General features: G+C 36.3%; 1 protein-coding gene across 3 annotated transcripts in view; it reads left to right on the plus strand.

Moving 5' to 3' along the window:
- The window catches only part of NOL4 (nucleolar protein 4), a 468364-nt gene that overhangs the window by 331292 nt on the left and 120665 nt on the right, over positions 1-16407 (plus strand). For 2 of the 3 annotated variants that reach the window (XM_010849778.1, XM_010849779.1), the window contains exon 7: positions 4197-4376. In XM_010849778.1, the coding sequence (XP_010848080.1) occupies positions 4197-4376 (180 nt within the window). Of the gene's footprint in view, positions 1-4196; positions 4377-5117; positions 5310-16407 lie in introns of all 3 variants that reach the window. The other variant, XM_010849777.1, reaches the window with a different exon arrangement.

Below are 16407 nucleotides of genomic sequence, written 5' to 3' on the forward strand. Positions count from 1 at the left end.
ATTTTGCATCACATCACAAGGCACACAGTGTCTGGTAATCACACTTTTAATGATGCTAAGAATGCCTAGTAGATTCAGTAATGAGTAACTGATATTTTTAAATGTAACTTGCTGAATACAGTGAAGTGGCAGGAACAAAATCAATATACAGAAATCTGTTGCATTTCTATACACAATAGTAAACTCTCAGAATGAGAAATTAAAAACACAATCCTGTCTACAATTGCATCAAAAAGAGTAAAATATCATTAAATAAAATAAATGTTAAATAAAGATAAAAAATGCTCTGAACACAGAGTAAGAAAACTTTCCTTAAAAATAAGGTTAATCTTCCTCTCTGTGGGGATTTTTCTAGGTCTAGAATTGGCAGTTCTATTTGGGTGCAAAAATGTGAGAAAAGGAAAGTGCAAATATATTTTCAAGAAGGATGGTCACATGTGATCTCAAGATAATGAATGAAATATGCAACTAAGACAAAAATCTAATCTTGTCCCCATAAACCATTTTTTGGATAAGCAGGTGTGTCTCTTCCATCAGGCCTAAGTTATGCTCCTTTATATCTTTGTATTTTTAAAGGTCTAATTTGGATTTTTTGGTTTTACACATGGAAAATGAAAATGATTGTTCCTAAAATGGAGATTTGTTTAGGGAATGATCATCCAGAGTTTTTATTGAAATGAGACAGGTTCATGGGGTAATGACTGCTATATTTTATGTGGGTTATTAGAAGGCTTATAGTAATTTTTGTTGCTTGATTTTATATTATCACCCCAATACCCATATTCTGCCATTTGTTAAAAGGACTATTTTTAGAGAAGTTTTAGATTCACAGTAAAACTGAGAGGAAGGTATAGAGATTTCCCGTATTCCCACTTCCCTCTACACGTGCTTATTTTCCCTGTTACCAGCATTATTTACCAGAGCAGCACACATGTTATTAATACAATTGATGAACCTACACTGGTGAATTATAGTTATCCAAAGTCAATAGTTTATATTAAGGTTCACTCGTGGTAGTGTACATTCCTTGGATTTGTACAAATGTAGAATGGCTTGTATCCACTACTGTAGTATCTGACAGAATATTTTCATGGCCCTAAAAATCTTCTTTGTTCTATCTATTCATCCCTCCCCATCCCCTAAGCCATGGCAACTACTGATTTTTTTTTTTTAATTGTCTCTAGTTTTGCCTTTTCTAGGATGTCATATAGTTGAAATCATACAATATAGAGTCTTTTCCATTGGTTTCTTTCACTGTGCTTCAGTTATGTCTGATTCCGTATGACCCTATGGAGCCCATCAGGCTCCTCTGTCCATGGAATTCTCCAGGCAGGAATACTAGAATGGGTTGCCACACCCTTCTCCAGGGGATCTTCTTGACCCAGAGATCAGACTCATGTCTTTTATGTCTCCTGATTGGCCAGCAGTTTCTTTACCACTAGCACCATCCGAGAGACACACTTAGTAATACGTATTTAAGATTCCCCTGTGTCTTTTCATGGCTGGATAGCTCATTTCTTTTAGTATTAAATATTATTTCATTATCTGGATCAACCACAGTTTATCCATTCACTCATTGAAGCACATCTTGGTTGTTTCCAGGTTTTGGCAATTATGAATAAAGTTGTTTGAAACATTGTGCAGGTTTTGTGTAGACACAAATTTTAATTCCTTGGATAAATACCAAGGAGCACAATTGATGAATCACACGGTGAATATGTTTAGTTTCAGAAGAAAAGGCAAAACTATCTTCCAAAGTGGTGGTATCATTTTGCATCCTACAGCAATCCATGAAACTTGTGGTTCCACATCGTCTCCAGCATTTAGTGCTGCCAGTGTTCCGGATTTTGACCCTTGTGATACGTGTGTAGTGATATCCCATTGTTGCCTCAGTTTGCATTTCCCCAATGCATATGATATGAAGCATCTTTTCATGTGCCTATTTGCCATCTGTATATATTCTTGGGTGAGGTGTCACTGGCCCATATTTTAATCAAGTTGTTTCCTTATTGTTTAGTTTTTAGTGTTCTTTGTATATTTTGGATAACTGTCCTTTAGCAGATGTGTCATTGGCAAATATTTTCTTTCCGTCTATGGCTTGTCTTCACTCCCCCATATTTTAAGACCAACGACTTTGCAGAAAAAGAAAAACTACCTTCAGTGCCAACTCTGTAGAGAACCTTTCTTAGATGCTGTGAGGAAAAAGTAGGATATGTTTAGATTCCTGTCTCGGTCTAGCTTGAAGGAAAAAATGCATATTAACATGAAAAGAAACATACAGCACAATGGTGGTATTTAAATCAGTGTCAAAAGCTACTGAATACTAAGAGTTTACAGTGAAGGAAAAGACTCAAATAGACTGAGGTTGAAGTGAGAATCTGTGGAAATTGAACTTAATCCAGTTAGTCTTGAAAGCTTTTAGATCTTCAACAATGAGACAGGCAAGAAATATACCATCTGCGAAAGATAATTCAGAGTTACAAAAATTTTCGTTTATTTTCTCGAAGGAAAAACAACAACAACAACATTGATTATGTTCTTGGTTTAGATCCTGAATATTTTCAGGTCTAAGATGGGTTTTCTTTACCTTGACTGCCTAGAGCTATCCATAAACATCCTTCGTGGTTCTAAGTGGTACTATTTGTAGTAGACTGCTGGCTTATGTGTCTCACGTCATAGCTAGAAAGAATAAATTAGCCTAGCATATTTGTATTCAGATAAGTGTATTATAACACTTTTAAAATATTACCATTTAAAAAGCATATATAGTATATTTTTTAAACCTATGGAATATTTGCCTTATATTTGATTAGGTGATTCTACCTTGTAAATGATCTAAACTATAAAAATAGGCTTTATTTTAAATTGTAACTCCACTTTTAATGTCAGTGATCTATTTTAGTTTTGTTCTCTCTCTGATTTTATGGTAATAATATAGTAGTGCAGTCCTTAAAGCAGTCAACACATATGTTGTCATTGCATGGAGGCAGTTTTGAAGGCTAATAGTTAAAAATTTCCCATTGTAAAGGTCTTTCAAAAGTAGTTGACTTTGTTGTTAGATTTCAGAATAGTTTCTGTTCTTTACAGAAATTATACATACTAGCTGGGGTGACCCGGGTATCTAAGTTATCATATATGAAACTTGGGGTTGTTAATCTGACCCAGTAATGACTGATTGCTGTACTACTCCAAGCTCCACTGCAAATGACTGAAACTCAGATTTAAGCAAAAATATAAAGAGGGGGTTGAAAGGATATAATATCACACAGCTGGAAAGATCCATGAGTTCATTTCATTTCAGGCACAGTTGAATCTAGATGCTCAAATGATTTCCTGGGACTGTTTCTACTCTTAGCTCTGCTAGATTCAACTTGATTTTAGTTACAGGCACACTTTCTTCATCTGGAGCTGAAGGTTTGAAGCAGTGATACCTAGGGTAGAAGAGGTTGGTGCTCACAGGATTGGAACAGATGCTCGGCTAACAAGGAAGTAAAGGATATTGCAGCAGGACCCATAGTTGGTCTTGGACACAATTATCTACGTTTGTGAAAATTGTCTTGGTTGGCCTTCATTAGTACATTATGAAGCACTAAGCTTGACAAATGATTAGAAGGAAACCTAGTTACTTTTTTCTAAAGCAAAATCAGATGCCATCTTTAGACTCATAGACAAATTATAAAGTGACCTTAAAACATGTCCTAGCAGTCCTGGCATCAATATTTTGTATAGTCCTTGTTGGGCAAATCAGTGAAATATACCTACCCCTCAGTTCCCTGATCTGTGTCAAGAATACTAATGCAGTTAGGTGGACTAAGCTCTGGTGTCATCTCTATTTCAAGAATATGTGATTCAATGATTCCTTTACAAAACTGATTGCAGGTTTTTGGTTCTGCAATGTGTATATTGAATGGAAACAATAATTGCTCTCAAAAAGCTAAATTCAATAAATCTTTCTGCAGTGACAGAAATGTTCTATGTGGCTATTGAGCACTCACCATGTGAATGGTGTGACACAGGAAATGAAGTTTTAATGTGATTTCATTTAAGTTAATTTTGATTTAAGTGAAAATAGCCACAGCTCTAGAATTATCAGCTTATTTAAACTGAAGTTTTGAGAAACGGTTGACATTAAAAGCAAAACAAAATTTATTAGCTCGTGCAAGGAATTTCAAAGCAGCAATTTCTTTTCTTTTCAGTCCCCTGCGCATAGCTATTCAAGCTACGACTCGGGCAAAAATGAGAGTGTGGATCGGGGTGCTGAGGATCTGTCTCTAAACAGGGGAGATGAGGATGAAGATGACCACGATGACCACGAAGATTCTGAGAAGGCTAACGAGACAGATGGCGTAGAGGCTGAGCGGCTAAAAGCTTTTAATGTGAGTCTTGCCACCCTCCCTGTGTGGCTGGATTTTTACCCCTTCACTTTCATGTTGTTGCTTGTTGGTAAATGTGGATATTTTAGAGACATGTTTGTTTAATTTACAGAAGGATTTAAAAAGTACATGAAACACTCTTTGCCAACCAGACACCAGAATTGCTGTGTTTTGTTTAGAATTTTAAAGCCAAATGTGAGCTGAAAACTGCAGTTGTGTTGTGTGAGTATGCATGTTTACCTAGCGGATGAAGGGGGCCTCAGCTTATGCCCCAGAAGAGCCTGCCCGTCATCCGTTATTTTTTGTTTTTGTTTTTTTTTTGCTTTCCCAGCTTACCTAATTATGCATGACAAAAGAATCTGTTGTTTGTTTTCTGAGATTAGTATACTGTGCAGTGTAGCAATGTAACAGTCATTTTTATTATTAATAGAGAATTTACGGGGTGCTTAATTGTCACAGTCTACTGTTATTTCTTGATTTTTTTTCTACGCGATAGTCTATATTTTTCTGTCTCTGTCTGTCTGTCTGTCTGCCTCTCTCTCTCTTTCTCTCTCTATTTTTTAATCCAACCATTTAGAAAGTCTTTAAAGGGTGTTTGCTTAAAATTTCTGGCTTTCCATTGCAAAGTTCTCCAGTGCATAAACCAGAAAAGAGTATTTTCCTATCAGTAATCAAGACAGGAAGCTAGGAACAGCAGAGAGCAGCCCTCCAAACCCTTCTCCTCTGTCTCCCTCTTGCCAACAGATGTTTGTCAGGCTGTTTGTAGATGAAAACTTGGACCGAATGGTCCCAATCTCTAAGCAGCCCAAAGAAAAGATCCAGGCTATCATTGACTCATGCAGGCGACAATTCCCTGAATATCAAGAGCGTGCCCGAAAACGCATACGTACTTACCTCAAGTCCTGCAGGCGGATGAAAAGAAGTGGTTTTGAGATGGTGAGTTTTGAATGAAAACACAGCCCTAGATTCCATCCAAATCCCACATGTAAACCATGACACGATTTTTTTTTTCATCTTAGTGTCTTTTTAATTTTTTCCATAACGTCAGGTCCAGGGGGTTTTTGTTTGCTTGTTTGTTTTTGCTCCTTTTCATCTTCCTGAAGTATTTATCCCCTCTGTTGATTCAATAAGGAATACCTTGTGAGACTAGTGCTCACAGGCCCGCGTGGTACCACGTCCTAGAAAAGGAGGGTCACATGAGTGAACACCAGCAAGAATCAGCATCCCATTCTTGTGTGTTATCTTTCTGTTACTGCTGAAGCAGATCTAAGGTTAATCAAGTCTTGAACTGAAGCACCAATGGTTGCTTTAGATGGCATATGAGAATGCCTTTCTCTGGAACAAAAGGAAATGAATGGATCCATCTAAGGAGTATCAATTTCATACCAACAGTTTACAAATAGCAGGCCTTGAAAACAAAGATCAGGGAATGAAACTCCTTATGTGAAAAGTAAGGCTTTTGTGTACTCGGTATATTTGTGTGTCTGTCTTGTGGATGGTTAACATAAGCTTTTAGATTCAGCTTGGCTTTATAGACGGAAGACATTATGCCAATGTTAGGTATTTATGGCTGGAATTGAAATATCAGTGGTTTTTGAACTTTATTCTACCTCAGCTTGATTGAGTAGCTGTACCTAGAAGTAGTTTTTACAAAATATTTTAAAATTTTCTTAATATTTTTATGTACTTGAGTGGACAAGTACTAGAAATTTTCTGAAACTATTTTATTTGTACCTTTGAGAAGCCTCTGTGAAAGCCAAACTCTTTGTGATCAAGGCCTCTGATTCATTAGGTATCATAGAGCAGGAGTTGATACAGATTTAGGAGAGGTTTCAGAGTATCATATATGAGAAAGAGCTTTTCAGATAAAAATGAATGACAAGCAATAACATCCCTTATTATCCATTTTCTACATTGACTTTTGAGAATATCTTTGAAATTTTAAAAGGAAAATGACCATTTCTTATAGAGAGGTAGTCTGTCAAGATGGTCTCTAACACAAGGCTTGGTCCCCAGAGAGCGTGGTCTGGAGTTCTAGGCCCACCAGAACTATGCTGCTGTGTAACCTAGGCACATCACTTCAGTTTGTCATGCAGAATTCTTAATTTCTATAAAGTATACTTGAGATAGTCACAGGTTTTTTATTAGCTGTATTTATTTACCAAATATGAACACCTGTGTGTTTTGAGCTTTGTGCTATGCATAGAGGACAAAAAAGTTGATATCAAATCATGTAGGTTTGCAAACTAATCATGAAGCAAAACATTATAAAGAAATGCTTTGTATTTCATTTTTAATAATTTTCAATTGTTCATCTCTTTGTTCATTTATCCGTATATGTATAATGTGTATAACATTGTACAAAGTAATGAGAAATACAAGATGCCTGACCTGTTAAATGAATTTAGCATGTTTCCTAATCATGATTCTTTGAGGTTAGTTGTAGGAAGTGAAGTGCTAAAGGAAAAATGCAAACTGAGTGAAGTCGCTCGGTCGTGTCCGACTCTTTGCGACCCCATGGACTGTAGCCCACCAGGTTCCTCCGTCCATGGGATTTTCCAGGCAAGAGTACTACAGTGGGTTGCCATTTCCTTCACCCGGGGATCTTCCACCCAGGGATTGAAACTGGGTCTCCTGCATTGTAGGCAGACGCTTTACTGTCTGAGCCACTGTGGAAGTCCAAGGCCTACATTAAACAAGTGAAAAACACAGATGAAAATTGATGTTGTAGTTTAGCCTATTTTTTAAAAATATATTATTCAATAATGTACTACTAGAATTAAATATTAAATTTGCCATCTATTTAACACCAGAATTTTGATGTACTTTACATATGACTTCATTTTCATGGAGTGTGTCGTCATTTTGAACACTCATACTTGCCTGGAACAAATAAGGAAGGCATGACTAGGGCAGGTAGTAATTACTACTAAATACTGTACATTAATATTCTTGCCATCATAATTTTAAAATTAATATCAATAATTTAAAAAATTGTAACATTTGAAAAGGCTTTCTTTTATTATTTTTGCTGTGTGAAGACATGCAGAAAATGTGTATCATTTTTAATATATGATTATTTTTACATGCAAATTATTTTGTAGTACTTTGATAAGTCAATGAAACAACCTAAAGACAACTTCAATATATTTGAAGAGAATAATTGGAAAGCTGTAGGACTATTTGATAGGGGATTCTGTATTTTAAAATGAATGTATGAAAGTGACATTCAGAAAGCTTAGCTCATCCAGTTACTTATGGTCTCTAAGGCAACAGACTCTGTAAGTAAAGCAAAATACAAAATATTAAATTACATAGTTCCTTCCTGACTTTGATTCAGAAATTCAAAGAGATATTCCCATAGAAGTGGTTTATCACAACTTATATTAGTATTAGGGTTTCCCAGGTAGCACTAATGGTAAAGAACCCACCTGCCATTGCAGGAGACTTAAGAGACTCAGGTTCAATCCCTGGATCAGGAAGATCCCCTGGAGGAGGAAATGGCAGTTCACTCCAGTATTCTTGCCTGGAGAATCCCATGGACACAGAGGAGCCTGGTGGGCTACAGTCCATGGGTTCACAAAGAGTTGGACACAACTGAAGCGACTTAGCCCTTATATTAGTATTATATTTAAGAATCTGACTTTCACTCTAATTTTCTGCTGTTGTTAGTACAAAAAATATTCATTTTTAATTAATGTACACTACACTATCCCTTAAGATGAGGCTTCCCTGGTGGCTCAGATGGTAAAGAATCCACCTGCAATGCAGGAGACCTGAGTTTGATCTCTGGGTTGGGAAGATCCCCTGGAGAAGGGAACAGCTACCCACTCCATTGTTCTTGCTTGGAGAACTCCATGGACAGAGGAACCTGATGGGCTTTAGTCCATGGAGTCACAAAGAGTCAGACATGACTGAGCAACTTTTACTTTCACTTCTTTTATCCCTTAAGAATTCAGAGCACAAGTACTTTTCATTGACTTCTCTGAATGCATACAAATATTAGAATATTTATTTATCCATTCTTATTTCACTGAAATCATTAAGACCCGAAAGGTCTTAATAGCTTAAGTAGTGAAAATCTCTATGTCATTGCACCAAACAGTCTCTATAATGCATGAAGTTAAAAAACCTTATTATTATACTTTTCTACACATTTTTACTAATTCATTGTTTCCAATGATCTCAAATCATAAGTTCTTCAGTGTTGAATATAAAAGAATATGTTTTATGAAAAGTAAATCCAAGAAGCTTATACAGAGTACTATGTTAGTTTTCAATAGATTTTAAGAACCATTGAGTTAGATAGCCATTATATTAATCCTTAGACAAATATATCAAATCATTATTGATTCTGTTATGCAGCTTTGACACTCAAGTTACTTCAGTTAGTTTTCTAAAGACTATTTGTTGATTGTTCCAGAAAAGAAAAGTATTGCTCCAGTGTGTCCTGATCTTAAATTCAAGAGCACCTATGATAGATTAAACAATAAAAGCAAACCTTTATGAACAAGGTGGGGTTGGCCCATACCTGAGTATCATTTGTGTTATGGATATGATATCTCTTTTTATTCTCTGAGTTTGCATTATTTAGAGAATCTTTCACCAGGCTGCATATGTTTAGATGCATTTTTGTAAAACTTAAATGGAAATATTTGGAGGATATAGTCAAAGACTTTCAACCCATTCTGCCTCATGTACCTCAAATTTTGTGTCTCATTTTCAGACCATCTTCTAAGTTCTTTATTCAGATCAAGTGGCCTAGGTATTGGAATTCCATAAACTCAATCTCTTGAAAAATTACCTATTAATTTGCCTTTTAATATTATTTATTTGATCATATTTGTTTCAAGAATTAATCTCATGCTATTTTTTGAAGAAAAATTTGGCCAGGAACATTGTCCCTTAGGCTTGTGAACGCCCACTATAAATGATCTCATTTGGAACCCTCTTTTAGCATGTAATGAAAAATAAAATGTGTTTCCCCTACAGAAATAGAGTGCTTTTATGTTTTCTCATCGTTAACTTACTAGGTTCACTTTTTTGCCTGTCAGGAAGTTTAGAGCCAAAATCTTTCTGAGTTATCTCTTTCCCAGTTATCTGTTTAGTTTGTTTTAGTGTATATATTTCCTTGGTAGCTCTGGTATCTGTTTTTGGTGAGGAGAGATATAATTTTAAAACAAATGTGTAAATAATCTAATTATGGAAACACCATCATTTCAGACCATCTTCTAAGTTTTTTATTCACAATATTTTTAATCTTCATCCTATAATACCCTCCTCGGTAATTTTGCTATCTGACCTTCTGGTTTCACAGTTTTTTTTTTTCATTAAAAAATAAGTATTAAATGTTTAGGAAATGGTACATTTGTTTAGCGAATTTGACTATTATATATCCTTTGCCTCTATTTGTCTGATGTAAACTAACGTAGAGAGATCATAATTTTTCTTCAATTCACAGCTTTTATAGCCATGAAATAGACTATGTATAGGTGTTACAGAAGCTACAGTGACACTTGCTGTTCATTCTTTAGCAAATAGAGCCACTATAAAAATGAATTAAAGTGCTTCTTTAAACTAAACATTTGACCAGAAATATCGCGAGCCCTCCACACAAGACCTTGATTAAAAACTTTATATCTGTGCAGCCATTATTATTCACAATATTCTTCATGCATTGTGATCACAACTGTGCCAGTTTCTCTCCCTGTGACCAATTAACTTAATGGAAGCTAATTAGCAAACACATTTTGTTTGAATTCCCCACCTGCTAGCTGTGCCATATTTTGCCCTCTCTTTTATAGATGTCATCTACTATCCCCCAGGATACTTCTATAACATCTTCTAAGTTCTTTCTTCATAATATTTCTTTCTAAATTTCATCCGTTAATATTTTTCTAAATAATTGGCAGCTGATGTTCTACACTCTTAGTTCTTTCACTTTCTCAGTTTCAGTGAGTTTACTTCAGTGAGTATTAATTAGTTCAGTCATTATTCGTATGGGTATACCTTAGTCTTTGCTTTCTCTCAAGGAGCATGCCCAAGCTATGTTAAACGTTTTCACAATCATGTGAAATGTTTTAAGTATCCTCTGCTGTCTTTACAGAGACAGTGTTCTGGTCTTCCTTGCTCTGGATCACCGGCTGCTTCTGCTGCCTGTAACTTGACCTCCTTTGGAGCATTGCTTCTGTGACCATCCCAGTGGTCATAGTTTCAGCTTTCCCCTTTTGCTCTTTCCCCTTTTCTTATCTTCTGCCTTAAAAAACTCCCCAGATTCCAAATAGATATAGATATTGAGTTTAATGGCTTCTATAATCTTTCTTTGAAGACTCAGTGAGTCTTTCTTTGCCATGTTTCCTGAATGATTATTTTATACTCACAAATGATACCTGTTACCACCGCCTCCACTAATAGTCCCTTATTTCAGTGAGTTGTCGTTCTCACCACCATATTGAATTACTTCTCATGAAGAGCTCATGACCACCTTTGCACCAAATCCAAAAATTGCATCCTCGACTATAAATCACCCTATTTTTTTTAACTTTTTTTTCCTGTTTCTACTCATGTACATTTTTCTTGATTTGGGGCACTGCTGAAGTTTCTGTGTTTGGCCATGTACTTACTGCACCTTACTGTCTCCATAGCTGCAGAGGCCTGCCCCCTTATAGACTTCTCTCCTGTCTAAGTGAGGGCTTCCCAGGTGGCGCTGCTGCTGCTGCTAAGTCACTTCAGTCGTGTCTAACTTTGTGCGACCCCATAGACGGGCAGCCCACCAGGCTCCCCCGTCCCTGGGATTCTCCAGGCAAGAATACAGGAGTGGGTTGCCATTTCCTTCTCCAATGCATGAAAGTGAAAAGTAAAAGTGAATTCGCTCAGTCGTGTCCAACTCTTCAGGACACCATGGACTGCAGCCTACCAGGCTCCTCCGCCTATGGGATTTTCCAGGCAAGAGTACTGCAGTGGGTTGCCATTGCCTTCTCCCAGGTGGCGCTAGTGGTAAAGAATCCACCTGCCAAGCAGGAGATGAGAGTTCGATCCCTGGGTCAGGAAGCCCCCTGAAGAAGGAAATGGCAACCCACTCCAGTATTCTTGCCTGGAGAATCCCATGGCAGGCTATAGGCCTTGGGGTCACAAAAGAGGTGGACACAACTTGATGACTAAACAAAAGCAACTCTCAAAGTAGATCCCAGTCATATACAAAGCCTTGGTATTTCATTCCACATCTCAGTCAGATGCTAGACAAATGTACTGTTATATCCTCACTGATTGCTCTATATTCTCAATCACCCGTCCTCTCCACTGATCTGCCTCTTCTACCAAGTCACCAGCAAATTCCTCTTGACTTACCTAGTTCCAGCAGTTGCCCCACTGTTGTCATTCACACCAAAGTTCATAAACTTGGAATGATGTCTGACTCTCTTTATATTTATGACTTGCATCCTCCCACTGACTAACTTCTGTTTATTCTTCCTTTTCTGTCTTTCCCAAATCAGTCCCATAATTTTGAATTTTATCAGCTATCATTTTATTTCTAGCTTCTCACACATCTTGCATAATTCTTCTAGCTCAACTTCCTACTTCCATCTTACATGCCTTCCCTACCCTCTATTTGCAAGCAGAGACAAAACTAGGACTTGCACCTGAAAATTATGAAATTTGGGACCTTTTTCAAAAGTAAAGTAACACAAAATTATGAACCAAAAAATGTATATAGAAGGATGAATATATATCTACAATTAGAAAAAAATACACAATAAATGTTTTAAAACAGAGAAATCTAGAAGACTCAAATCTTTTACTTCAGACATATCTTTAGACAATTTTCAGATATACTTACATATAAATACTCATACTTTTATTTTAATTTGTTTTCCCATTCCTACCTGTAATCTTACATCATCCAGAAACTTCCATATTATTAGTTCCATCCAGTTGAAGAACCCTGGGGCCTGTACTTCATTGGCTTTATGATAAATCTGCCTTTGCACCTGGAGTAGTCTTCCTCAATTTTGACTTTGATACTGTCGAATTTTTATCACTTCAGGAAAAATTCTGAATTTCTTATTATAGTGTTAGTATATGGCCTTTTAAAGCTGGGAGACCTAGGTTGAATTCCTGTGCAATTTAATGTGATGTTTCTGAGTCTCCATTTTTTTTAAAGGAGAGGGCTGTTGGGGTATTACCTTGTATAATGTAAATAAAATGATCAGCATTTTATTAATAATAATTAATGATAATCTGGCCCCTTTCTACCCTTTCTTCTGATATGCTCTGTTATTTCCTTTAATGTCTAGATCAGGGATCCCCAACCTCCAGGATCTAATCCCTGAAGATCTGAGCTAGAGCTGATGTAATAATAATAGAAATAGCATGCACAATAAATGTAACACACTTAAATCATCTGGAAACCATCCACCCTCTACCTCCCCTGTCCATAGAAAAATTGTCTTCCATGAAACTGGTCCCTGGTGCTAGAAAGTTTGGGGACCACTGGTGCAGGTCATCACAGGGAACCTCAACTCTTTCTTTCAGTGTGTGCTCTCTCGGTCCACTGATTTGTCCTGATTCAGGGTTCATGGGTACTATTCTCTTTATTTACTGAATGTATTTTATTTACTAAAGTTGAAGAGTAACTAAACTGTAAAGAATACAGCCTTCATAGCTTTCAGATTTGCTCATCAATAGATCCTTAAGTATTATGTTGACCTGAGACTCACGGAATACCTCTCATACACCCCACTCACCTTCTATCTACAAATACATATAAATCCTGAGTAAAAAAAAAAAAATTACAATTTTTAAATACCTCTATAAGCTCAGAAGAAAGAAAAGGAATTCTCAGGACTTGAAATTAATAGAAAACTCTCAGCCAAAGTTGTGAGCCCTTAATTTGATATGGAGATAGAAAAAGTGACTTTAAGCCCAGACAGATTAGGGCTGGGGTTGAATGCCAACTCAAGTTTAGGAGATGTGGATTTTGGTTTGTTACTAGGCAGGAACATGAACTGAAAACTGTATATAAAGCTGGGACCGTTGCCTGCCCTCTCATTAAGGGAGAATTACAAATGTCAAACGATAGCTTCAAAAACTGAAAAGAAAGTGAAGTCGCTCAGTCGTGTCCAACTCTTTGCGACCCCATGGACTGTAGCCCACCAGGCTCCTCCATCCATGGAATTTTCCAGGCAAGAGATCAAACCTGGGTCTGCTGCATTGTGGGCAGACGCTTAACCGTCAAGGCCACCAGGGAATCCTATTTCAAAAACTGAAATGATGGACATTATAAATATTGAAATTAGAGCCTTATTATATGGGTTAAACAGCAGATAAGATGATTCATCCAAAGAGAAAATCAATAAACTGGAACACAGAACTATGGAAATTTCTCCCAGAAAGGAAAAAAGAGAGGGAGAATTTGAAAAAGAAGTTTACTTGGGGACTAGAAATGATATAGATCTAGTAGACATTCCAAAGGAGAAATCAGAATGAGTACAACATTAGAACAAATAAGGAGGAAGAATTTTTCAAAATTTACTAGGCCATGAATACTAAGAAGAGAGAAACAGACCAGTTCTGGGTGGCACAGATAAAAACAAAGTCAACCTATGTGTGTCAAGGCAAAACTGCAGGAGACCCAAGAAATTCTTAAGTGTCACCAGCAAGAAACAAGGAACTATCTAAAACAGTATAACACACTGAACATAATACTCGTCCTCAAAACAGATGTCAGATGACAATCTTCAAAATACTAAGAAGAAAAACTCTTTTAGAGAAGCTACATTTAATCTACAAATCAACACCCAACTAAACTCTACTTCCAAAATAAGGAAGAAGGACACTTCAGACAACTACTGAAATTACAATACCACTCACAAGCTATCTCTGGATGACCTAAAATGTACTCTAAGAAAAAGGAGATGACCCAAAATGAAACATTGGAAAATTAGCAGTAAGCAAATCTGAAGAAAAGCTCCTGATTTTAGTCACTGGATCTTGGTTCTTAGCCATGTTTTATCAGCTGTTACTTGTGGAGTTTGTATCTCTTATGCTTCAGAAACAAATAGCACTTATCTGTGAAAACCAACAACACCTGAAATAACAAATATGAAAACTCCTGCACAGTTTGTTACCTGGTCTCTGAGGAACATGATAAATGCAGTCTAATCTGAAATTGCATTTCACTGCTCCCTTTTCTAGGAAACCCTTGCTGTCTCAATCTGTGAACTCCCAAGGGAACTAAATCCAATGTTTGTATCTATTGAATCCTCACTTTTGGCTAAAAACAGCTTTAAATCTCTCTTTCTTTCATGTGCAAATTGTACTTTGTGGTACTTTTGTAGTTTTATTTTATCCTGTCTCATATTACTGTTATTTATATATGGGCCTTAGCTCCCTAATAAGAAGTTACGTTCCTTGACTACTCTGCTTCTTAACTTGTTCATCTCTGTATCATCCACTGTGTCTTCTATAGTATAATTAGTTGCTTGTGAAAGCTGCTTAGTCTGTTGAATTCAGTTGAGTTAAAATTGTTGAATGAAGGATGAGTGGATGAATGGACATTCACAATGTGCTACTTTGTGGTAGAAATCAGTTGGGAGATAAGCTAATGTTTATCGTATACCCTTTCACAGTATTCTGCAACTGGCATTTCAATTTTAAAAACTACTGATAACTGATAACAAAATATTTAGCAGGATTAGTTTCCTAAAGAAGGCAGTCATATAACATTTTATTTTAACCCTCTTTTTAGCTCTTGAAACACTATTTAAAAAATATTTTTATCTATTTGGCAACTAGTGTGAATAGGTAGTAATATTAATTGTATGAATAGAATTTATATATAGTTTTAGGTTTCACAAATGAGGAGAAAATATGTCATGATCCACAGTAACCATAAGTACATATAATCACTTATCTTCAGGATTAAAAGATATTTCCTAGTAGAGATTTTAATAAATAGTTAGAAATGAAAACATGTCATTTTAGTTGAAAGTTTAGTTTATCTCATCTTGATCAGATGTATTGTCAGATGACATTTAGCTAAATTGGGCTTTAGTTTCAACTATAAAATTTAACAATTCCCCAGGTATTTGTGAAACATCATTGTTAAAGGCCAATAGTGTTCTAAAATTAAGACCAAAGCAAAGACTATCAATTCATAATCAAATACTTATAATGAAATCAAAGCCTAGATGAAGGTTAATGAGCATTTTTGTTTAAAATACATTTTAAAACTCATTTTAAATTGGTCAAGAGATTTTTCTCAAACTGGGAAATCCAAGGATTCTCACATAGCTGGATCCATGGGCTCAAACATCAGGGATCTGCTGCTCTCCTAATATTTTACCTCTCAGAGTCTTGCTACCTATTGGAAAATGTTGCCATCAGCAGCCCTAAGCTTCTTAAAACTCCCAATCCAGGAGTAGTCTTCCATCTTTCAGCTTCAGGTACCCATTTCCATGAAAGGACTTGGATTAGCTGTATTTGGATCACATGTCCATTTCTTGGAACAGTCACTGGGAACAAAGGAATGGTCTCCCATGATTGTCCAGGACGAAGTCATGTGGCCAGAGTCAGGTCAGTAAGGGACTTTGCTTATCACGTCCACTGAAACCCCACAGAGTGAGTTCAAGGCAGTGTACCTGCTGCTTTAGTCCACATGCACCATCCTTATCTAAAAACTTGGATCATCAGTGGTCCAGAATTCAGAACTTTTTTGACTGGGGAGACATGATAAAGTGTATCTTCTATTTATTGCTTAACACTCACATTGGGGTCTGGAGAAACATCCCATACACAAGTATATTAGTCCTTCTGCTGCAAAACTTAGGAATATTCATAGAAATTAAAAAAAAGAACATTATAAATATCCTCATAATCAGTTTCTTCTGCCAACTGAGTTTACCCTGAGTGTATGAAATATTTCAGCTTATACAACTTTAGGATTTTAGAATTGCTTATAAAAGATTGTGAGTCTGTAATGAACATACTTTATTGCATATATGTTATACCCTATATGCTAAGCATTGTACTAACT

Source organism: Bison bison, unplaced genomic scaffold (assembly GCF_000754665.1).
Source record: "Bison bison bison isolate TAMUID 2011002044 unplaced genomic scaffold, Bison_UMD1.0 scf7180017864286, whole genome shotgun sequence".
Taxonomy (NCBI): domain Eukaryota; kingdom Metazoa; phylum Chordata; class Mammalia; order Artiodactyla; family Bovidae; genus Bison; species Bison bison.